General features: G+C 37.9%; 1 protein-coding gene across 2 annotated transcripts in view; it reads left to right on the top strand.

The window, feature by feature from the left end:
• Vav3 (vav guanine nucleotide exchange factor 3) overlaps positions 1–25,307 on the top strand; it is a 330,956-nt gene that overhangs the window by 257,675 nt on the left and 47,974 nt on the right. For both annotated transcript variants that reach the window (XM_027395541.2, XM_035451854.1), the window contains exon 20: positions 15,962–16,098. In XM_027395541.2, the coding sequence (XP_027251342.1) occupies positions 15,962–16,098 (137 nt within the window). The remainder of the gene's footprint in view (positions 1–15,961; positions 16,099–25,307) is intronic.

The following is a 25,307-nucleotide window of genomic DNA, read 5'->3' as shown; positions in this document are numbered from 1 at the left end:
TTTCACACATGAGCTTGATAAGACCTTTCTGCTCTAGCACTGTGTTTGGTACTGATTATAAGTACATTGACACTGTAGATAACTGCCTTTTATGCATTTAAATTATAGCCCCAACTAGCCCATCCAGAAATTCAACACAGTGTATGCTGTACATTGGTGGTGGGCTGAAAAAAGAGAGGCTGGCCAAGAACACTTTTGTTAATTTCCTTGGGAGAGTTTGTCTTCAGTGAAGAGCAGTGAAATCACCAGACTATATAACAAGTTAGGAAAAGGTCACTGCTAGTAGGGTCATCAATTTTTTAGGTGAACAATATTAGTGAGAAATCAGTAGTTCAACTATAAAATGATGTTCTGTGTTAGAAGATGATGTTTTGTATTCAGGTGCCTTTGTAATTTGTAATTGCATATGAATTTTGTGTCAACAGTCACTGAGGTTTTAATTGAGAAATGAAACAGAACATAAAGTTCTAGTTCAGGATGTATTTTCTATGCATGACCACAGTGCTTTTCAAATGTGGGAGGATTAACTGGATATAAAAGTGTTTACCAAAATTAGAGTAGTGGAATACATGGTATTCTGCTTATCAAGCAATGAGGTCACAGATAGCATTTTGTTCTTTTCTTTATGTGAGTTTAAAGAAAGAATTTGTTGTTAAAAAAAAAAAAAAAACATTTGTCTGGCCTTATCCCTAACATACATTGATAATGATGATAATGCTGAATAACATACATTGACCACCCTAAGTAATTCACATTTATATGCATCAAGTCACTTCTTCAAAATTCAGTTCTGTGTGCACACAGAGACACAAATGTGCGTATTCATGTTTTTAGTGATATTTTTATTTCTTCATCCTCCACTCCTCCTGTACCTGCATCCCCAGATCCAGATCCACCCTTGCCTTCCCACCCGCTCCCCCTTCTCAATCTTCTTTCATAGCCTTGCTTTTAGCACCATAGATATTTTAGTTACATCATGATTTCTTGGCATAATTTATTATTTCAACATATTTTCCTTTGTAGCCCACTTTAATCATTATTTCTTTTATGTTTTATTATACCCTTAAAATGCAGCTCCCATTTCTTTGGTATTTTCACATGACTCAAAGGAAGTATGTGTCTGACCATGGGGGTAGCTTGTTATGATCCATTTGAGCAGGCTGGAATAGTAATATAATGTTGATATTTAAATACAATTAAATTGTTTTTGTAAAATAAGATGAGAAGTTAAACATCTAGTGAGGGGGTTAGGCCAAGCATTTGACAGTTAAGGAAAGAAAGAGGAAGATTAGGGAAAGCAGTAATTTTTTTTTTTTTTTGATTTTTTGGAGACAGTTTCTTTTTTTTTTTTTTTCCAACTTTTTTATTTGAATTGGAAACAGGATTGTTTTACATGTCAATCCCATTTCCCTTCTCCCACCCGTCCTCCCCTACCTGCCCCCACCCCAACTAAAACCTTATCTGTCACATATATTTTCTGCTCCCCCTGGATGGTGAGGCCTTCCATAAGGTGTCATCAGAGTCTTTCGTTTCCTTTTGGAGTAGGGCCTAGGCCCACCCCTGTGTGTCTTGGCTCAGGGATTATTCCTCTATATGGAATGGGCTCCCAAAGTCCACACCTATGCTAGGGATAAATACTGGGCTTCTACAGGAGGTCCCATAGATTTCTGAGGTTTCCTCCCAGTAACCCATGTTCCTGGGGTCTGGATCAGTCCCATGCTGTTATTCCAGCTATCAGACTGGGGAGCAAGAGTTCCTGGATGTTCAGGTCAGCTGTTTCTGTGGGTTTCACCAGCCTGGTCTGGACTTCTGTGCTCTTCACTGGTTCTTCTCTGCATCTGGGTTCCAATTCAGATTGGTTATCAGTGTCTGCTTCTACTTCCACCAGCTGCTGGTTGAAGGCATATAAGTCAGTCATCAATCTCATAATCAGGGGAGGGCATTTAAGGTAGCCTCTCCTCCGTTGCTGAGATAGTTAGCTGGTGTCATCTTTGTAGATCTCCAGACATTTCCCTAGTGCCTGATTTCTCTGTAAACCAAAAATGTCTCCCTCTATTATGATATCTCCGTTCTTGTTATCGTGTATTCTCCCCCTGACTCATATTTTCTGCTCCCTCATGTCCTCGGCATCCCTCTTCCTCTCCCCTTCTCATTCTCCTAGCTCCCTCCCCCTTCTTCCCATGCTCCCAATTTGCTCAGCAGGTCTTGAACCTCTCCCCTTCTCCAGGGGACCATGTATGTCTCTCTTTGGGACCTCCATGCTTTTTAGCTTCTTTGGCAGTGTGGATTGTAGGCTGGTAATCCTTACTCTATGACTAAAATCCACATATGAGTGAGTACATACCATGTTTGTCTTTTTTGCTATTAGGTTAACTCGCTCAGAATTGTTTCTTCTAGTTCCATCCATTTTCCTGAAAATTTCAAGATTCCATTTTTTTTTTCCCACTGAGTAGTACTCCATTGTGTAAATGTACCACATTTTCTCTATCCATTCTTTGGTTGAGGGGCATCTAGGGTGCTTCCAGTTTCTGGCTATTACAAATAGTGCTGCTATGAACATTGTTGAACATATGTCCTTGTTGTATGAATGTGCTTCTTTTGGGTATATGACTAAGAGTGGAATTGCTGGATCTTGTAGTAGACTGATTCCCATTTTTTTCAGGAGTCGCCATACTGATTTCCAAAGTGGCTGTACGAGTTGGCACTCTCACAAGCAATGGAGAAGTGTTCCCCTTTCTCCACATCCTCTCCAACATGAACTGTCATTGGTGTTTTTTATTTTGGCCATTCTGACAGGAGTAAGATGGTATCTCAGAGTTGTTTTGATTTGCATTTCCCTGATGGCTAAGGATGTTGAATACTTTCTTAGGTGTCTTTCAGCCATTTTAAATTCCTCTATTGAGAATTGTCTATTTAGTTCTGTACCCCCTTTTTAATTGGTTTGTTTGGTGTTTTGGAGACTAGCCTCTTGAGTTCTTTGTATATTTTGGAGATCAGCCCTTTGTCAGATGTGGGGTTGGTGAAATCTTTTCCCAGTCTGTGGGCTGCCGTTTTGTCTTGCTGACTGTCTCCTTTGCCTTACAGAACTTCTCAGTTTCAGGAGGTCCCATTTATCAATTGTTGATCTCAGTGTCTGTGCTACTGGTGTAATGTTCAGGAAGCGGTATCCTGTACCGATTAATTCAAGGGTATTTCCCATTTTGTCTTCTAATAAGTTCAGTGTAGCTGGATTTATGTTGAGATCTTTGATCCATTTTGAGTTAAGTTTTGTGCAAAGTGATAGGCTTGGGTCTAACTGTAGTCTTCTACATGTCTGCAACCAGTTATGCCAGCACCATTTGTTGAAGATGTTCTCTTTGTTCCATTGTATAAATTTGGATTGTTTGTCAAAAATCAGGTGTTCATAGGTGTGTGGGGTAATATCAGGGTCTTCAATTCTATTCCATTGGTCTATAAGTCTATTTTTGTGCCAATACCCAGCTGTTTTCAGGTCTATAGCTCTGTAATAGAGCTTGAAATCAGGGATGGTGATACCTCCAGAAGTTCCTTTATTGTATAGGGATGTTTTGGCTATCCTGGGTCTTTTGTTTCTCCATATAAAGTTGAGAATTGTTCTTTCAAGGTCTGTGAAGAATTGTTTTGGGATTTTGATGGGGATTGCATTGAATCTGTAGATTGCTTTTGGCAAGATTGCCATTTTTACTATGTTGATCCTACCTATCCAAGAGCATGGGAGATCTTTCCATTTTCTGGTATCTTCTTTAATTTCTTTCTTTAGAGACTCAAAATTCTTATGGTACAGGTCTTTCACATTTTTGGTTAGTGTTACCCCAAGGTATTTTATGTTGTTTGTGGCAATTGTAAAGGGTGATGTTTCTCTGATTTCTTTCTCTACCAATGTGTCATCGGTGTATAGTAGGGCTATGGATTTTTTTGAGTTAATCTTGTATCCTGCCACTTTGCTGAAGGTGTTTATGAGCTGTAGGAGTTCCCTGGTAGAGTTTTTTCAGGTAACTAATGTAGACTATCATATCATCTGTAAATAGTGAGAGTTTGACTTCTTCCTTTCCGATTTGTATTCCCTTGATCTCCTTTTATTGTCTTATTGCTCTAGGTAGGACTTCAAGTACAATATTGAAGAGGTATGGAGAGAGTGGACAGCCTTGTCTTGTCCACAATTTTAGAGGAATTGGATCGAGTTTCTCTCTGTTTAATTTGATGTTGACTGTTGGCTTGCTGAATATTGCTTTTATTATGTTGAGCTATGTTCCTGTTATCCCTGATTTCTTCAAGACCTTTATCATGAAGGGGTGTTGGATTTTGTCAAAGGCTTTTTCAGCATCTAGTGAGACATTTTATTTTATTTTTCTCAGTCTGTTTATATGGTGGATTACATTGATGAATTTTCCTATGTTGAACAATCCTTGCATCCCTGGGATGAAGCCTACTTGATCATGGTGGATGATTTCTCTGATATGATCTTGTATTCAATTTGCTAGGATTTTATTGAGAATTTTTGCATCAATGTTCATGAGGGATATATTGATCTGTAGTTCTCTTTTTTAGTTGTGTCTTTGTGTAGTTTGGGTTTCAAGGTTTTAGTAGCCATGTAAAAAGAGTTTGGCAATGTCCCTTCTGTTTCTATTTCGTGGAACAATTTGAGGAGTATTGGTATTAGCAGTTTTTTGAATTTCTGGTAGAATTCTGCAGTGAATCCATCTGGCTCTGGGCTTTTTTTGGTTGGGAGACTTTTGATGACTGCTTCTATTTCCTTAGAGGTTATAGGTCTGTTTAAGTTGCTTATCTCTTCGTGATTCAATTTTGGTAAGTGATAACTGTCCAGAAAATTGTCCATTTTCTTTAAATTTTCCAATTTTGTGGAGTAAAGGTTTTCAAAGTATGACCTGAAGATTCTCTGGATTTCTTCAATGTCCGTTGTTATGTCCCCCTTTCTGTATCTGATTTTGTTAATTTGCATGATCTCTCTCTGCCTTTTGGTTAATTTGGATAACGGTTTGTCTATTTTGTTGATTTTCTCAAAGAACCAACTCTTTGTCATATTGATTCTTTGAATTGTTTTCTTTGTTTCAACTTTATTGATTTCTGCCCTCAGTTTGATTATTTCCTGGCGTCTACTCCTCCATGGTGAATTTGCTTCCATTTTTTTCTAGAGCTTTCAGCTGTGATGTCATATCTCTGGTGTGGCTATTCTCTAGTTTCTTCATGTGAGCACTTAGAGCTATGAACTTTCCTCTTAGTACTGCTTTCAAAGTGTCCCATAAGTTTGGGTATGTTGTATCAACATTTTCATTGAATTCTAGGAAGTCTTTAATTTCTTTCTTTATTTCTTCCTTGACCCAGGAATGTTGCAAATGCGTGTTGTTTAATTTCCATGAGTTGGTAGGTTTTTTGCACTTTGATTTGTTTTTTATTTGTATCTTTAAAGCATGGTGGTCTGATAAGACACAGGGGATTATTCCAATTTTTTTGTACCTGTTGAGGTTTGCTATGTTGCCGAGAATGTGGTCGATTTTTGAGAAGGTTCCATGTGATGCTTGAAAGAAGGTATATTCTTTTGTGTTTCGATAGAAAATTCTATAAATGTCTGTTAATCCCAATTGGGTCATAGCTTCTGTTAGCTCCTTTGTCTCTTTGTTAAGTTTCTGTCTGGTGGTCCTGTCCAGTGGTGAGAGTGGGGTGTTGAAGTCTCACACTATAACTGTGTGAGGCCTTATTTGTGATTTGAGTTTTAATAATGTTTCTTTTATGAATGTTGGTGCCTTTGTATTTGGGGCATACATGTTTAGAATTGAGACTTCTTCCTGATGGATTTTTCCTGTGATGAATATGAAATGACCTTCTTCATCACTTTTGATTGATTTTAGTTTGAAGTTTATCTTGTTAGATACAAGGATAGCTACCCCAGCTTGTTTCTTGGGTCCATTTGTTTGGAGTATCTTATCCCAACCCTTTACTCTGAGGTAATGTCTGTCTTTGAATTTGAGGTGTGTTTCTTGTATGCAGCAGAAGGATGGATTCTGTCTTCGTATCCAATCTGTTAGCCTGTGTCTTTTTATAGGCGAGTTAAGACCATTAATATTGAGGGAAATTAAGTTCCATTCAGTGTTTATTCTTGTTTGTTTTTGGTTTGTTGTTGGTACTGGTATTGTATGTGGATTTACCCTGCCTTTTATTTTGTGTTTTTGTAGAGTGGGATTATCTATTGCCTATGTTTATGTGAGTGTAGTTAATTTCCTTAGGTTGGAGTTTTCCTTCCAGTACTTTCTGTAGGGCTGGATTAGTGGTTACATATTGTTTAAATCTGGTTTTGTCATGGAATATCTTGTTTTCTACATTTATAGTGATTGAAAGCTTTGCTGGGTATAGTAGTCTAGGCTGGCATCCATGTTCTCTCAGAGTTGGTAGAATATCTATCCAGGTCCTTCTAGCTTTCAGAGTTTCCATGGAGAAGTCTGGTGTAATTCTGATAGGTTTGCCTTTATATGTAAGTTGGCCTTTTTCCCTTGCTGCTCTTAATATTTTTTCTTTATTCTGTACATTTGGTGTTTTAATTATTATGTGATGAGGGGACTTTCTTTTGTGGTCCTTTCTATTTGGCGTTCTATAGGCTTCTTGTACTTTCATTGGAAAGTTTTCTTCTATGATTTTGTTGAATATGTTTTCTGCACCTTTGAGTTGTGTTTCTTCACCTTCTTCTATATCTATTATCCTTAGGTTTGGTCTTTTCACGGTGTCCCAAATTTCCTGAATATTTTGTGTTATGGATTTGTTAGACTTCAGATTTTCTTTGCTTGATGAGTTTATTTCCTCTAGTTTGTCTTCAGTGTCTGAGATTCTCTCTTCCATCTCTTGTATTCTATTGGTTATGCTTGCATCTATAGTTCCTGATTGTTTACTAAGCTTTTCCACTTCCAGCATTCCCTCAGTTTGTATTTTCTTTATTGTCTCTAATTCAATTTTCAGGTCCTGAACTGTTTCCTTCAGCTGTTTAATTGTATTTTCTTGGCTTTTTTGGCTTTCCTTGATTTCTTGCATCTTTTGGTTTGTCTTTTCTTCTATTTCTCTGAAGGATTTTATGATTTCCTCTCTTAAATTCTCTATCATTTCGATGAAGTTGTTTTTAAGGTTGCTCTCTTCTGCTTCTTCTGGGTTGGGATGTTCATGTCTTGCTGGTGTAGAGTCCCAAGGCTCTGGTGGTGTCATATTGGTTTTCCTGTTGTTGGATGTGTTCTTATATTGTCGTCTTCCCATCTCTTGTTCCAGTGAGTACAGTTGGTGTCACTTCCTTTCCTGGTGTATATGGGTCCGGTGTTCTCTTCAGGTGTGTGCAATTGACTTTGATACTCTGATGGGTTTCAAGTTGGGTGCAGGCAGGTCTGAGGCACTGGCTCTCTAGAGACAGGGTTTCTCTGTGTAGCGTTGGAGCCTATCCTGGCACTCGCTCTGGAGAACAGGCTGATCTTGAACTCACAGAGATCTACCTGCCTCAGCCTCCTGAGTGCTGGGATTAAAGTAAAGGCGTACGCCACCAACACCCTGCAAAAGCAGTAATTTTTAATTGTTAGGGAAGGAAAAATATTGACGTTTTGAAGGACAAAGAAATATCAATATCATTTCTAAAATTAATATTCTATTTAAATTAATATTTTTCTTTTTAATTATTTTTCTTTTTTAAAGTGTATATAATTTCCCATCCCTTCCCTTTCTTCATTTTAAGCTATCCCATATACCTTTCCTTGTTGTCTTTCAAATACATGGCATCTTTTTTTCATTAATTGTTATCACATGCACACAACACACACGAATGCATGCATGCATGCATGTGTGTGCACACACACACACACACACACACACTCCTAAGTGAATAAGTACCTACTCTTCATTTCATATAATGTTGTTTGTATATTTGTGTGTATAATTTCAGGGCTTGCCATTTAGTATTGGCTAACCCGATGATAGCCGTTTCCCTGGGGAAGACTGTTTCTACATCTCTCAGCACTTCTTAGTTGCCTGTGGTTCTTTGGGCAGGGTTGAGTTCCGAATACACTTTAGCCTGTCTGTTGTTGTCCTTACTCAGCTAGTGTTTAGGCAACCATGTTGTTAAGACTTGATGGTGTAGCTTCTAACATTCCCAGGAGACACACCTTACAGATAACTCACTAATACTCTGGTTTTTATAATATTTCTGCTGCCTCTTCTTCAATTTCCTTAGGTGATGAAGGTCATACTCTTATAATGTGATCCCATCCAAAAGGGCCTGTCTACTGATTCCATTGCTTTGGAAATTATTCATTATATATGACCTTAGAGAGGCATATTCGGTCTATGGTGGTAGATTTTTTTTTTTAATCAGGGCTGGCTTGAGTTTTAAGAAGTAGAAGAAGCCGTTGGACTCTTGATCTCTCCCTCAATGGGGGGGGGGGGTGAGTTGGGTACAAAAAGTAAAAGCACACTTGTAAGGAAGAAAGTGCAGTGGATTCGGGAGTACTTTGCTTGGTGAGTACATTTCAAGTGGTTTTACAGGATTAGTGTAGGAAGAGAATGCTGAGGTACACCAGACCATCAAGGCTATGTGTTATCAATGTTAGATTCCATCCTTTGCTTCCATGTGGTCTCATAGGCATACTACTACCCTTCTGTTCTTAGAGCTCATTCTTATTTCAATCTTCATGCTAGTGGTTCAGGTTGATCACTAACTGCTCTTCCCCAAATGGGTCTTAAGTGTCCTGCTCATTTTCCCTTAAAGAAAGCCCCTCCCCATACTCCTCTCTACTTTCCAGCCCACTGTATTTTCCCAATTGCTTCTTTATTATATATATATATATATATATATATATATATATATATATATATACTATAACACACACACATATCTGCTGCAATCTGAGATTTGAGAAATAAACATGGTTAGTCATATTTATAGATGTATTTCCATTGACTAGGCCACTCCCATCATACCAGTGACTTGTGAAGTTGTTGAATAAATGCATTGACCCATAAAACAAGTGGGTTGTGAAGCACCTTTAATCAATTTTGCTGTAATTATGTTGTTTTGACCTTTAGGTATCTCTTATGAATGGATTGTTAAGACTTGGTTTTAATTGTAGGAAAGAAACGTACTCAGTTGCTTTGGGGAAGACCATGGTCTATGCAGGGAGGGAGAGAAACAGTATACTAAGGCATCTAGGAAATCACTCTGGATTTCTCTGCTTTCCATTGAAGGACAATATAGTAGGTTTTGAAGAGATCTTTCTGGAAAATAGTGATCCAAGTGTCTGTCTTTTCTTCTCTGAAGCCAGCAATCACTGTTTCCTGCTGGCTTCTCTATCCAGCATGCTTGCATGTGTGCTAGAACAGATTTTACCAAAAGTAAGTACCCACTGGGCAGGTCTCTGTTTCCTCTAAGCTAGTAGTATTTCACATGCTTGTTCTATTTACTATAATCTTTGGTTTGGTTGCCCTGCTTGGGACACTTCGATGTGGCCAGAAGTACAGAATGTTATAGCTTCCATGATTATAACTTTAGGCAGATAGAGCTGTGAGTAGCTCCCTGCCCACAGCCCCACAAAGCTGCCTGTAGATATGCCAGGGCTGAATTGCATAGATTTTTTTCTAGTAATTTAGTAATTTTTGTCATTAGAATACACCAGGAGGAGTTACCACTTCCTAGCATTTAAGGTGATCTTTTGGAGTTTCAGACTTGCACCACTTGAAGGAGGTGTTACTCTTTGCCTCATTTCCAAGGTGTCAGACCATGATGGAACATGCATGGTCCGTGGTAGGAGCTGTTGTTCAGCCACAGTCTATTTTCTGTAGGGTGTTTTGAAGCTGCCAGGAGGTGACTGGAAGCAAGACCAGTGCTGATTCTGGCTTACTGTCTGCTTCTAACCATGTAGTTGGTGTACTTGCCACTTTGGTTCTTAGTTTTATAGCATGAAAATATGGTGGTTAAACTAGGTGATGATCCTATTATTTGAACTCAAGTGATAGTGTTCTCTTTGATCATTAAAGGCCTAATAAGACAGCTAGGATCTCTGATCCTCGAATTGTAGCCTTCATTTACCCATGAATCTACGTAGGTGTCCATAGTATGTTCTCCCAGGCTTTTGGTCTGACATAAAGATTTTAGAAAAACATTACTTTTTTTCATTAAGATGCATATATGCAATGTTAAAGTAGTACACAGCAATTTATACTTCTTTGAAATTCAGTAGGCTATAATGTCTTTTTAATCCATTAAAACGTAAGTTTTAAAAGGGTATTACTATATATCCTTCACTTTTAATTCACAATTCACTAAGACTTCAGTAGGCAATACCAGAGAGTCATTAATCTGTTTATGAAGTTGAAGGAATGCATCTGTGCCCGATCCTTATTTGTATATGAGCAGTGACTATTTCTTTCATTTGACTCATTATAGTTTATAAAAGGAGGCTTCTCTAGATGATTTTTTAAAATCATTGACGGGAAGTGTTCCCTCTGTGAACAATTAGTTCTTTAAGGATAGTTCTTTTCATTAAATTGTCTGCTTATGTCAGAGCAGATGGTTTCCATCCTGAGGCTCCTTTTGCTTCTCAAGGAAGACTACAGATGTAGGAAGGAGCAGAGCTGTCTTGGAAAGAGACCTGGAAAGTGTGGTACACAGGGAAACCTGGCATCTCCCACCCGGCTTAGTCTACAGGGCCTGATGCAAGGAGCAAAGATCATTACAGGAGGGGCCCAGATAGTAATGAGTTGATAATCAATTAACTTTGTATACATGAATATATGTACTCTCTCTCCTTCTCCCTCCCCCTATCTTCCTTCCTCTCTCTCAGTATGTGTATGGTGTGGGGAGGGGGAGTTAGTGGTTGGAGGCCAGGGGATGGAAAAGGTGAGTTCTGCTTCACCACTCAGCTGTATTTGCTTGAGAAAGGATTTCTCACTAACTTCACGTTTGTTGTATTTGGTTAGGTTGCATAGCCAGCAAATCTCAGTGATCCTGTCTACCCCCACAGCCCTGGGCTGTTGTTACATGTTCACAGCCATGCCCAGTGTTTTTCCATGGATGCCTGGGACCCAAATACAGGTCCTTATGTGCACAGCAAATTCTCTTACCAACTGGACTTTTCACTAGCACCCTGTGTGTTGATTAAGGAGACTTGTTGGGGTGATGCCAGACACCACTTACTTCACTGTAATTGTCTCAAAGGCAAGTTTCCTCATGGTGAACGTTGGTCATGGGCTCCAGACATGTATCCACAAGAGGAGATTTCAAAGCCTGCCTGAAATTTGGAAGACCCAGCCAAGAGACTAAATAATAAAACATATAGCTCAAGATCCTACCCAAGACTTAACTAATTTTTTTTCTAAAAGTCCTGTGGATAGTAATTTTAAAAAAATTTAAAAGTGCCTCCTGCAAGGGAATCCATGACCTAGTATACTGTTGCTTTTATAGTCAGCATCTGTGTGTTTGGAAGACTAACCACAGACTGGATGAGGACGGGAAACTTATTCTTGCTCTATGTTGAAACTGCTGTGAAATACTGATAACACTGTACATGAATGAGTTGGTTATGCCTGTGATCAGTTTCCTTGGGATAAACCAAGTACATCCTCTGACATCTTGTAGGACTAATTATTTTTTAATGTGGCTGTGTTTATATTTTAAATTAGGACTCAGAGGTGAAAGGCTAGCACATTACAGACAGCCTGTTTGTCTGGTAGGCATCCTCCTCCTCTAAATTATGACCCTGGGGAAGCACATTGTATTTGGACAGGGACCTCAGCATGGTGGATGGATGCTAATCTGTATTGCAGCTGCCACTTCTCCCTGCTTAGCAGATACAGTACAGACTAATACTGTTGCTTTCACTGAAGTTTGAGGATTTAAGTGAAAATTGCCAGTGAAATACCTTTTATTTGGCAAGTTCCTAATAAGATTCCACTGAGAATTAACATTTTTAAGAAGCATTTAGTGTTCTTGGTGTGCATCATTTCTAATGGTACTGAAATCCATTTTGAAAAGAAGTTTCAGGTCCTCCTTTAAAAGCACTTGTATTTTGTTGTTGTTGATCTTATTGTTGTAATCCTGGTGTTTCATGTACTTATATGAGTTTTGTGTAAGTAGAACTTTATGGCTGTCACAGGAGTTTGGCCATAGTTGTAATGATTCCATTTCTTACATGTGCTGAATCTCCCCGTGCATAAGGATGGGTTAGGAGATTTTTTTTTCTTTTAGCATAAGCTAAAGCACAATTACAAGTGTGTGCAAAACTTAGAGAGAAAAACTTGCCACAGATTAAATATTTAGGGTATTACATATTTATTATGTAACAATTTGTTGTATAGAGTAAAGCCAACCAAAATAAACATTTGGCTGGGGTTCTAACTTTGGCTAAGCCATTTTCCTAATATTCCCTTGATAGAGATAGTTGATTCTATAAAGTCTGGGGAATTTCCAAGATGCCCAAATGTATATGTTACAATTGCACATGGTTAGTATGCTGTTAGTGCCTGAGGGTCCTTGCAGTATGAATACTCAGTCAGACTTTGAGGAGCAGCCCTATGATTGCACCAGCATTTTCATTTTTAATAGTGCTAGAGCAGAAAGAATCCCCAGAGAAGTGGCTGTTTTTTTGAGTGAGTTGTTGATTTATAATGTATTTAAATGTATGATTTTGGTCATTTTAGAAGAGAAACATTGACTGTTTTTGGTTATTAGCAATGACAAAAATTCTGTTTCTATTCTTATAGTTCATGTTCCATTTGTTTGTTTTGTCTTTGTATTTCAGAAGCCCTTGATGTGTAGTTCACCAAAGGAAAATGTGATTTTTATTTCATTTTAGAATTTATGGGTTTTCTTGAACAACTTTTGAAAGGTTAATCTACAAAAACAGTGATTTGCCTTCTTTGGAGTAATTCCAGATGGAGGGAGGCAGGTCCATGGAGATAGAGCACACCAGGAAAGAGATGAGAGATCTTTTAGTAAGACAAATGGTAAACTGGATGCCACAATGGCTGAGTTGCCATGGGGATATGTTGGGCTTGTTTTGCCCTGGTTAGTTTTAAACAGAGTTTAGAACCTGTCTGACAGGCTCTAAGTAGGAGAGAAGGACCTCCTACTAAATCAATAGCCAGTGCCTATTCCTAGCATGAGCATCTATAAATGTAATTCACTCTCTATTTTTGATCTCATTTATGGAATGTGATGCCTGCTGTGGTAATAGATTTGCTAAGTATTAAATTGATAACAGAGTGCTGATATGAAAGTTTAACCCATTCCTCCTTTGCTTTTTAGTAAGATTTTTTAAATCTAATTACTGTGATTATGTTCACGAAATGTTACCAGGCCTTCCTTTTTCTTTTTTTGGTTAAATGGGTCTTTTGGGAAGCAACCTATCTTTCCACCAGTGTTGAACGCCTGCAAAGGGCGAAGTGACCATTTTCATCATATCAATAGGCCCTTATTTCAATCTTTTTTCCTTTGATCTCTGTGGTTCTGTGGCTTTAACAATAGACAATGGTGAAATGGGAAGTATTAACCCATTAGAAACAAATAGCTACAGATTATTCTTGAAAGGACAAAATATATAAATTCTATCATATCATAAGGTTACAACTTACTCCCAAATAAAAAGCATGTCAGTTGAAGAACCCTGTACTTGCCAGTTGACTTGTAACTAAATTGAGACTAGTTACAACATCCTTCTGAATATGACATGGCTGAACCTTCATCTGGCCAACTTAACACATTTTTATTTTAGCAACAGGCTGCACAACTTGTCTCTGTTAGTGTGCAATTAGATCAGCTGCCCTTAAGAAAGTGATAGCTAAAAAGATAGTTAGTAAAAAGGAAGAACAAATAGCACTATAAAAGCCAAGTCCATCATAGCTACTTTGCAACACAGAGCATTTTTCTTAGTCCATGTTCATTTATGAATTATTTTCTATTTTAGGTGTTATTATTTTACATGTGCTATGGCAATCCCGTCTGTATAAATAGACCCAAGGCAGTGTCACTCTGGACCTGGCTTCTCATAGCCTTGTGTGCAAAGTGGACATTTTTACATTATAATCTCTAATGTATATTTAGGTAGTGAACTGCTGTCAAAGTTAATGTGTTTCCTATGCATTTTTAATCATTTCTTTTTGAGAATATCTACCTTGGGCATGTTGACAATAAGAGGACTTTCGGTATCATTAGGTGTCACACAGACAGCTACAGTGAAGGTCACAGCTCTCCAATGGCCTTGCTATTTAAGGGCAGATGAGTTCTTTCAGGCTTAAAAACTATTTTTTCTTGCCTTTAGCATATTTTAAAAAATGGCATAAAATTAGAATTGCCCCAGGAATTTACCAAATCATATATTTTCCAAGCATTGATGATTCACAATTCAAACAGGCAAAGTACAAATCTGAGCCTAAATGTGGAATCCCATCATGCAACCCAGACTGCAGGTGAAGAATTCTACATTCTACTGAATCCTGTTTTCACATTGGCTCTGTGTATGGGAGGTGTAGTAGTAGCAATTTAATAGTCCGTAAAATAAGTTCTCTCTATACTCAAGGCATTTAGCATGTGGAAAACAAGTCTGATGAGTGCTTCACCCTGGAGAACTCACTAGGGGTGCTGCTTTTGGGGAAAGACAATAAAGTCTGTTGTTTGTGTTAGGGTGCCACCTCATAACATCTGGGAGAGAAACTCTCCATGGAAAATTAAAGTAGGATTAAAGTCACCATCCCTCCAGGGGTTCTGTGGCACTGAAGCAAAGGGGAGATGTAGCAATTTATATTGTACCTCCAATGCCATAGCAACTCAACTGGAGTGAAGGGCAAGTGAATTTCAGACCTCTGCCTTCCATTAACTGGATTGACAAGAATGCATTGACTAACATTTGGTTCTCTTTCACTTATAGCAACTCCCCTGTTCTTGGTGGGGGCAGGTAATGATTGAAAAGGATTTTGAGATCTCTTTGCTAGAACATTTCATGGAGCCTTTTTAAAGTACCTGGAATATCCAGAACCAACTGACTGTCACTGGTCCTCCATATACAGAGTACTGCACTTCCACCCAGTCACCACAGTCATTAGAATAAACACTCCTCAAGTATAATGAGCAATAGCTCATGCCCCCAAATGAGTAAGAGATGGTGATGTTTATGAGTGATAGCTCTTTTAGTAGGGAGCAGCTTCATCTATTAATGAAAAAGTGACTGTGAGGTTGTACATTGGTGAGCAGAACTGGTGCAATTAGGCCCCTATATAACTGAAGCTGCCTGTTCTCTGAAATGAAATATTGAACCGAGGCCCTCATTGCACATTGAAAGAAATGCAAGACAGGGATGGGTCTGGATTTTTAATATCACTGATGCTATTGGCTTAGACATGTTCCATTTGTTGGGTCTGTTTTACAAGCCTAAATTTGAGCCCAGAGTTTTTCTCCATATAAATGTCTCAAGAATTGCTGTCACACATCCATCACCTTTTTGCTTTTGAATTACAAAGATAACCTTAAGATAGGAGCCTTCTCCTGGACAGTGTGATACATACACAGAAAGGGTGAGCCTCCTTAGTGATGAAATCAGCCAGTGCCCAAAAGGAAAGTAATAGGCAGAAAGGGTAGAGCTGATGAAAAAATTGATTCTTTTCCAAAAACGTGATATGTTTTTTATGAAGCAGGCATCAGCTGAAAGAGAAATATTTTTTCAACTAAAAAGAGACTGACAGTGAGGAAAGAAAAGGTATGTAAGGGATCAGGGGATAAGCATGTGTCTTATTCTCTCACCACCTTGGGTGATGAGGAAGTTGAGAAGTATTCCATCTGGATTACTTCAGATATTTACCTGAGGCTGGCAGAATTAACCATTTTAATGCTAATAGTGGACTTTTCTTCAAAGCACATGTAGCCTCCACACATCGTTGTCTTTTCTATTGTAAACAGTGTGTCGTTTGTTTTCAGGTTTGCCAAAGATGCAGGTCATTAGGAACTACACTGGGACCCCACCCCCAGCTCTCCACGAAGGACCACCATTGCATATCCAGGCAGGAGACACTGTTGAACTTCTGAGAGGAGATGCACACAGTGCATTTTGGCAGGTACTAACCCAGACGATAACTGTTTTGATCTAGTGGATGATTGACTATTAAATACAAAATAAAACTCTTGCCTTTAAAACCTGATTGCATACTTAAGCTTCAGAAACCTTACATGCTTTGTTAGGGTTATTATTTATTACCTCATGTTTGCAATGCCAAGATGGCCACGAGTGTTATAACCCTAAAGAAAAAGGGTCAGTACTGTGAGTCATAATTATCATTTTATTAAAAATTCATACTTGGCTGGAACTTTTCCCAAACCTAGTACCTGTAGGTATGATCTAACATGCATGGCTTTAATATATTAAGAGTTCAATTCATGGAAGATACCTGCCAGTGGCTATTTGGGGTTCTATTTGACTTTTTGCACACCCATGCTAGTACCTGAAAATCTTAGAGGTTCTCTAGGCATTATCCATAAGCTATATGAAATGTAAGGAGTAATTGATTTTGTTGATATTTGCTGATGATGAAATCTCTCTTTGCTAATAAGGCTAAGAAAAATATGGTATGGCATTAAGATTTTATATAGCTGGCTAACAGAATGTTAGCCAGAATGTTGTGGTTTGTTAAGAGAGTCTGTGTTTTCTCTTTGTGTAGTAATATTTACCAATAAAGTTGAAGAATGTGTTAACTAGCCAGTGTACATTGAGGATAATGGGCGAGGGGTTGAGGTTAAGTAGGAAGAGTGGCCTGTGAGTGAAATTTGATCGTGGCTAAAGGGAAAGGAAGCAGAGAAGGACAAAAGTGACCACTGTGCACATGAAAACGGCCTCTATCTTATTTGTAGCTGTTTCACTCTTCTCTTGTCACTCCAGAGTGCTTCTACACCTAACACATATCACCTCCATCATTTCAACCGCTGTCGCCAATGACTTTCCCGAAATCCCAACATTTTCCCCAGGTGATCTTTCTCCTCTCCTTCATCACTTCATCATCCTTCCCAGAATAGGAAGTGAAAAAATAGCAAATTAAATGTATTAACTCTTATATCCGTCCATCTAAACACAAAATATCTTCATTTGTACCCACAAAGTCCCCTTACTCATGACTCCTTTCTTTTTGAATTTTCCATCCTAAGTTTTCAACTTCCTTGTCCACTGGCATCTCTGCTATAGCACATTTTTATGTGTACATTTCTCATGTTACAAAATATATAACTCAACATTTTGTCTAGTTTGTTCTTTCAGATTCCCAATTCCTTCGCCCTCTGTCTCTTTCTCTCAAAGCTAAGCTCATGGGGGAAGTAGTTTATACTCAGTTTTGTCTGCTCTTGTTCTAGTCACAATCTAGCACTTAAGTCTACTCTTAACTTGTATCAATAGTGCCACTTAGGAAAAACAAGAGCAGCTTTGAGGTATATGATAAACCATAAATATTTGAAATGTATAATTTGGTAACTTTTGCTTTTGGTGTGTGTGTGTGTGTGTGTGTGTGTGTGTGTGTGTGTGTGTGTGTGTGCGCGCGCGTAGATCACTACGATCAAGATAATAAACACATTCACCCAGCTCAAGTGTATTTGAGGTCCATTGATGATCTTCTGGCTCCTACCCTAAGGCAACTGTCATTCTGCTTTCAGAACATTGGTATGTTTGTGCATTTAAAAACTGTTGTGTGTTTCCTCTTTGTGTAGATTTTTAGTGTCAAATGTACATGTGGGTGTGTATGTGTGTGGTCGTATGGGTGTATATGCATGTGGTATACTTACATGTTCATATACAGGTCTGTGGGTTACTTCATTGCCAATGGAGGCCATAGGAAAACAATCAGTGTTCTAGTCTATCGCTTCCTGTTTTTGTCTCTTGAGACAGGGTCTTTAACTGAACTGGGTATGAGGCTGGCAGCCAAGAGATCACATCAGTCCTCCTGTCTCTACTTCCCACAGTGCTGGGATGACGGGTGTGCATGACTACGTCCTGCTCGCTACATAGGTTCAGAATATGTCCTCATGCATGTGCACCAAGTGCTCTTATCCACTGAGCCACCTCCCCAGCCTACACTTACTATTTTCTACATTGAGTTTGTAGCCTGTAACTATTCTTATTCTCAGTTATTCTTAGAATTTTCAACATCATATTCAATCAGAGGTTTTCTATAAATGATGATGTTTACTTCATCTGTTCTGGTCTAGATGTCTTTAAATTCTTATCTTGTGGCAATGGCTATAATGTGTGTAAAGTGTTAAGTGGAAGTGCTAAGAGAGTGTGTATCATGGCTGTGTTTCTGATCTGAGGGAAAAGTTCTTTATTAATGAGCATGATGTTACCTGGCAAGTAGGACAGTTTCTTTAAAGTACAAAGTAAATTTCTTTATGAGTAAAAGGCTGTCTGCTCTTCTCTAATTTTTTTTCTCAGGAAGTTAAGGTATTTGGTCTTTTTCTAACAATCTGTGCATTTATGTCATTAAACGTAATGGCCCAATGGCCATAATATTGTGTTGATTTGGGTCTCTATAGTCTATCATGGTGTCACCACTTCCGTTATCCCTCTTCCCATCTCCATCCTTTCTCCTTGGATCCTCTCCTGGTTAATTGTGACTGGGTGACTGTGATGTCTACTATTCTCAACATAGAAGCAGGTTATGGTTTCTCGCCCTCCTCTCTCTTTTTCTCTATCTTATTTCTTACATTAGTGATTGCTGCACCCGAGATTATCCTTACTTCCTTCTATTACTGAGGGCTTAATAGCAGTTTGAGAGTTTTATTTTTAGGCTCTTCAGGTAACACAATTGTTTATGAGTTGTGTATTTAATTTTTCTAATAGGTAGATAGTACTACAAGTTCTAAACACTACTTCTGCTGCCTCCATAGACTCCGGTGTGCTTCGATTTACTTTTAGTTGGCTCGGAATACTTTCATTTCTTCTTCTGGGAATTTAGAAAATAGACTACTTGGTTTCCAGTATTAAGGGATTTCCCAAATATTCTTAATGTCTTTGCTTAAAAGACATTGATCTTTCCCGTTGGCATGTAAAAATATAAAAATTATGCAGGATAGTGGCAACTTGTGATCTTTATATTTATGTATGTTTTACATAGTGTTAAAGTCATGCTAAGCAGTTATCTTTGGTATGTTCTTAATTTCTAGTTTCATTTCACAAGGGAATATAGATTGTATTACTTGATCTTTTTAAATTAGTTATGCATTATTTCATCAATCTTGATAAATGTTCTGTGTGGGCACACAAAGAATGTATATTCTGTTTATAAGCAGTAGAATATTCTACAATTGTCATTTAGGTCAAAATAATTGCTAATAATGCTTAAATGTTATTTATCCTTATTGGCTGGTTCTGTAAACATCCAACTTATCCACACTCCTATACTCAGCATCTGACATTTTTGTAGATTCTGTGTTTCCTCTTTCTCCTGTATACCTCTTGGCCATCAGTTCCTTTTTATTTTAGCTTATAAATCACCTTCAAATTATTTCTTCTTCTCTCTCCATTGTAAAGTTTCTGTTTAAACTATGACACTTGCCCTAACTTTCATGTCATATGACATCTGGTGTTACCTTTAATTTCTATTCTCACTTGTAGAATTTGTCTACTACAGACATCTCCCATACCCACTGAAAAACCCAGATTTAATTAGACACTTTATGAATGTCTTTCAGTGCTTTTCTTCTGTCCACACAGGATTCATATTTCTTTTCCATAACAGATGCATTTATGAACCACAGAATCAGTCCTTGCTCCTTTTCTGACTTCTTGTTTCACAAGTTTCTCATTTAACTATGTATCTTTCATTATCCTTGGGCTGACTACCTTTAATTGTCAACTTCACACAACCCGGAGTCAACTGGAAAGAGAATCTCCATGAGGGATTGTCTAGAGTGAGTTGGCCTGTGAGCCTGTCATTAGGGAATTGTCTTGATTAAGTTAATTGATGTATAGTACCCAGCAGCCCACTATAAGAAGCACTGCTCCCCAGTCAGGGGCTACCTGAACTATCTAAGAGTGGACAAATCAAGTTGTTCAATACAAGCAAATAAGTGAGCATGCATGTATTAGTTTCTCACTGCTCTTAGCTGTGTATGTGATATGACTAGCTCTTTGAAGTTCCTACCTTGACTTTCCTACAATGATAGAGTGTAACCTATAATTGTAAACTGAAATTCCCAAGTTGCTTTTGACTGGACATTTTATCACAGCAGCATGAAGGAAACTAGAGCAATCCCCATGTGCTTATACCTGTTATTTTATGGCATTTCACTAAAAGCTCCACCTGTGTTACTTTCTTATCCTGCCTACCTTCTTACTTCCACCCCTGTTATTAGACAAAACTTGGCATTTAAAAAAATCCTTTAAAAGTGACAACAAATCACCAACAACTCATGTTTATTTAATAGTTTTTGGACACAAAGTATATTTACAGGCATATTTTACATATATTAACATGTGTTGGTAATGAACATTCTGAAAAAAAAAAAAAACTCTGTTTTAACCTTTATTTTAAACATAAGCAGGCAGAGCCATTGAGAAGTTGAGTCTCATGCCTAAAGTTGCATAGTTACTGGGCAGAACTGGGAATGAAACCTAGAAGTTCTTGATCTTGTATCTAAGCCTTATCTTTTATAAGTCCATGCTGCCCCAACATGCTTTATGTTTATGGTTAGAGCCACAAGCTGATTGAAATGTTTGTTTTTCAGGATCATGAATTCCCTGACAGTATTCCAGTCTATCTCCACTATATGATGACTTATGGGTTCTTATAATGTTCTGGGTTAATAAGATGGCTCTTCTGCCTTATTTGATAATAGCATGATATTGAACTACTGAGGACCTGTAGTATCTAGAATCTCAGGATGGACACTTGGGACTGGCCCTGTTAGGAACTTTGTGGAGGCTGGTGACCACAGATACCACCTCGGGAACTTTTTAGACTTCCGTTCAAGATTAGACAATGCAAGTTGCAGCTGACTCTTGGGATTGCAAGATGAGAAGCTGCCAGACCTCAAGATATGTATCCAGAGCTTTGCAGTTACTTCTGATGCTTTGCATTGGTTTAAGCATGGAGATCAGATACAGGAAAGGAGACTGTGTTAATTGATTGCTCAGAGAGAGAGTTCACTATAGAACACCCAGGTAACAGTGGACCACAGACAGAAAACACTGTGGGTTTGTCTGAGCAGTGCTAATAATAAACTTACTTTGTAAGCCATCCTTGAGGATGCTAAAAGCCAGTTAATTTCTTTTCCAGAGACATCAATAGGAAATAGTGAAGCTAAGCACAAAATATTGGAGCTATTGGGGCATGTAAGTGGTACCTGAACAGTAGTATGTTTAAGACCACATGAAGATCATGGGGATGGCTCAGCAGGACTCCTAGAAGCCACACAGCATGTGCCCACAGACATTTAACTCTGTTGAAGAGAGGATTGTAGACATCATGTTTTCCTAACTGAGCTTTCTTCCCTATTTTTCTAATGCCTTGTATATATAAAACTTAATTGTATTTTTTAAAATTGTATTCACTGTTTTTTGTAGCAAAGTAGGTTTAGGTGATACTTTCAACATATCTCATAATGCTTATAGATTGATTTAGTGTTTATTTTATTCCCTACAGCACACTGTCTTGAAAGTAGGACTATTCAGGTTCTGTTCTAATTGACCACAAACTCATTTTACTAAATTGTACTGCCTTCTATTCTTTCTACAGAAAAACAATATTGTTATTAATTGTCAGTTCCTGTTCAGTTGCCTGAATGTGTGAAAATTTTCTGGTGTGGTGCTAAAAGGACATTGGAAATGCTCAAGAGAGTCATAAGATAAATGGGGAGAAACACTGAATGACAAAGTTTGTCTATGACTTTTCCTTAGTGGAATGCAGGTCTAATTGTTAGGGAGAAGAGTGGTTAATGCTTAGAACAGAGAACATTTCGCACATTTATTCCAGATAGCAATTATGCATCGAGTGCTAGCTCTACTGCTCAGATACCTCAAGCTCCAAGATGAACTTTCATTGGTTTGACATTAGGCCTCCTATTTTTAGAGGAATCTTTCATGCTTGCTGCCAACTAGTAATAGGTTTATATTGTCAGACATATGTTAAAAATTCACCCACCATTTCTGGCTTAGCTATAACATGTGCCAGCATTGTCTTGTGAGTACCTATAAATCATTTAATGGCTATTTAGCTGGACTTATTGGAAAGAGCAGTAGCAGAGTGAGAAATCCTGGAGTGAAGACATTTACCTGTGGCCAAATTGCTATATGGTTGGATAGCATCTTTCAATTACTTTGTTGCTTAATTTTAGATGTCACATAAGATGGGCAGACAAGAGCCATGTTCATAACACTGATTAAAAGCACCTGTGGGAGGCAGTTATAATACTAGCATACAGCCCTATTTCTGAAGATTAGGACATAGTGGGCTTGGTTTTAACCTAGGCTTGCATTAAGCCCCAAATAAATCTATCTGAGCCACTGAGTAGATGATGAACTTGGTATGATTCCATGATAATTATGGCATTATCTCTAGCTTATCATGTGCTCATTGAATGAAAACCAACCCAATAAATGTTGCCAAAACCCCAAGGTGTTCCAATGAACTCATTTTTTTTTTTTGGCTACAACAGAAACTAAATAAAGGGAATGCTTTCAAATTATTAGCATATAATAAAGATATACTTACCCCAATCATGAAATTAATATATTACTTTTCTGTGTTTTTAAAAGCAATTAGAGATGCCACAAAGTCTTCAAGGAGGCTGTCATGATTAGATAAACTTTTGTTTTACTGACTGGACACATGGAAGATTCATTGTTGAAAACTAGCGAGTTTAATGTCGTGTTTTATTAAAACAAAACAAAGCAAAAAACCTAGAGTGTTTTCTTCTTGTTTGTTCTCAGATAAATATTTTGGTTGATTTTTTTAAGGTCTGTGTGTGGGGGTATGTATACAGGGTCTCCATGTACATATTTTGTTCATTTTCATGCTCAAAGAAATCAAGTTTTGTAGTTTGCACCCTTCGATATGTGAATTCCTCTAAGGGACTGTATTTTTGTTTAATTGCTTCAAGAATATAGTTTCACAACCTCTTCTGATACCTTATCCCATCTAGTCTGAGATTATACATAATTAGCACCAGACAAGAAAATGAAGTGTTTTTCACTTCCTATGCTGGCTCTTAGGAAATAAGAACTCCCTTTGCTGAGTTTTAGTGGCTGATGCTTGCCATTGTGGTGACCTTGAACTGGTAAGTCTAAGTGCTTCAGTTTTATTACATTAAAAGTGGGGGTGATAACATTCACTATAAACTAAATCAGTAACATCGTAATGTAATCACTAAGCAGTATCCAACCATCCAGACAGATCAATCAGTCTGTCCATCTATTTAGTAATTCACCCTAATACATAGAAATTGCCTACAGTGTTTCATTCACACTGTGTTTCATATTGGAAGGACCAGAAACAATACCACTAGTTTCTAATCTAAATGATCAAGACAGAGGATGCATTATTTTGAGTTTTTTGCTAAGAGGTTTTCATAAATCCTACTTTAAAAAACACACACAGAGGTTAGCTTGTAGATTAAAATTTGAAGTACTTACTACAAATGATTTGCATTTGAATCTTAAAAAGGAATTTTTGTACTAGTTAAGCGCTTGGGCCTATTTGTACATTTTCAAGAAGTTTTGCTTTCTAAGCTGCTTTCTCTTTCAAGTGAGTCACTTCACTTATTAATGCAGAAAGTCAGATTTTATTGTAGACTGTCATGTTTTCAACACACACCATGCCCAGAGCATACAAATTACCCTCCAGGATGGATCAGGGAATCTTTCTTTGAATAGATATTAGTCTCCTCTGCATTGTTATTATCACAACAGTAATTTCTGTTGAAGTAAGTGGGCTCTCTGCATTTTCATTATAACTTCTTTCAAACAATGAGTTGTCAATTGAGCTGTGAAAATGCACTATGTTCTGTCTCCCCTTCCAAGGGATTCATTTTGGCAGCTTCTTTCTTTCTTTCTTTGTCTTTTCTTTTCCTTGAGAGCTATATAAAATTGTCTTCAAATGAAATGAATAGCCAGTAGGAAATTGGCCATTTAGGGTTGCGTTTCCTGGTGCAGGTGTAAGGCATGGCTGTTTCCTAACAACACACAGAACAGTTCTTTTCACACCATCTGACCTTTGACAGATAACCTGTTGCCTTTAAGTAATATGATACATAAAGACAGAATCTCTCATGCTGGAGTGGCTTTTACATATGAGAAGTATTTTCCTAGAAAATATATGGACTAAACTTATCAGAAAGCAGAAGGAGAGAGGGAGGGGGAGGGGAAGAGGAGGGTGGGCAAGCAAATGTACCATCTACAATTTCTACTACTTTAGAGTGCCCCCTGTGTGTTTTCTTCTTAGATAAAAGATCTTGAAACAAGGAGGAAACCTGTGTCCTAGATCGTGGGGTTTCATTTGCTCCAGTGTCATTTATGAATATGCCATTGGAGGCAATTTGCAAGCTAATTGGAACTAAAAGGCAATTATAAGAGCAGAACTGCAATCAGTGCAAAAAATATATATATTTTTATCCACAAAGAAAATTAAATAATATAGAAAATACTTGTGATACCTCACAGCTACAAATCATGCATCTATATGGTCTTTGTTTTAAGGACTAAAAGTGCTTTTACATGTGTTCTGATCAGTTCATGGAGTTCTCCGCCCAGTAGAAAAGTTCTGCAAAATAAATAAATTAATAAAATTGTGGGGCTCAGGAATTTCCTAGGAGGAATGAAACAGTCATTTCACATGAAGCCAGAGGCAGTGAACCTAGAACTAAGGGGTAGTGAACTGGCCATGCACAACTTGGCCAAACATGTGTTTTCTTCCTATTAAGCTAAGAAAAGAAATACAAAAAGAATTGACTGGGAAAATCTTCTCAAACCTTAGACAAATCCTTAGACACTTTAATGTTCTGCCTTTGTCTTCACCATGTCTTGTTTTCTTAGCTAAAATCTTTACCATTGTACATTTGCCCTATACTGAGGCCATTTTCTCCAGAGTCTTATTTAAAAATAATTTTCTAACACACAACTACCACACTGAATCCTGGTCTGCCTGGCTAGAGCACCCTAGAAAGATGAGAACCATCACTTTTATCTCATTCCAAGGCCTACAAGAAGTGTGTCTAAGTAACTAACTATCCAGAGAGGCCATTTCCAATCTTTGTTTCTCATACATTTCAAAGTCATCATTAATTCTGAATT

This window comes from Cricetulus griseus (assembly GCF_003668045.3).
Source record: "Cricetulus griseus strain 17A/GY chromosome 1 unlocalized genomic scaffold, alternate assembly CriGri-PICRH-1.0 chr1_0, whole genome shotgun sequence".
In the NCBI taxonomy this organism is placed as follows: domain Eukaryota; kingdom Metazoa; phylum Chordata; class Mammalia; order Rodentia; family Cricetidae; genus Cricetulus; species Cricetulus griseus.
Note: the sequence above shows the minus strand (reverse complement) of the source record. Positions and strands in the feature narration are given on the sequence as shown.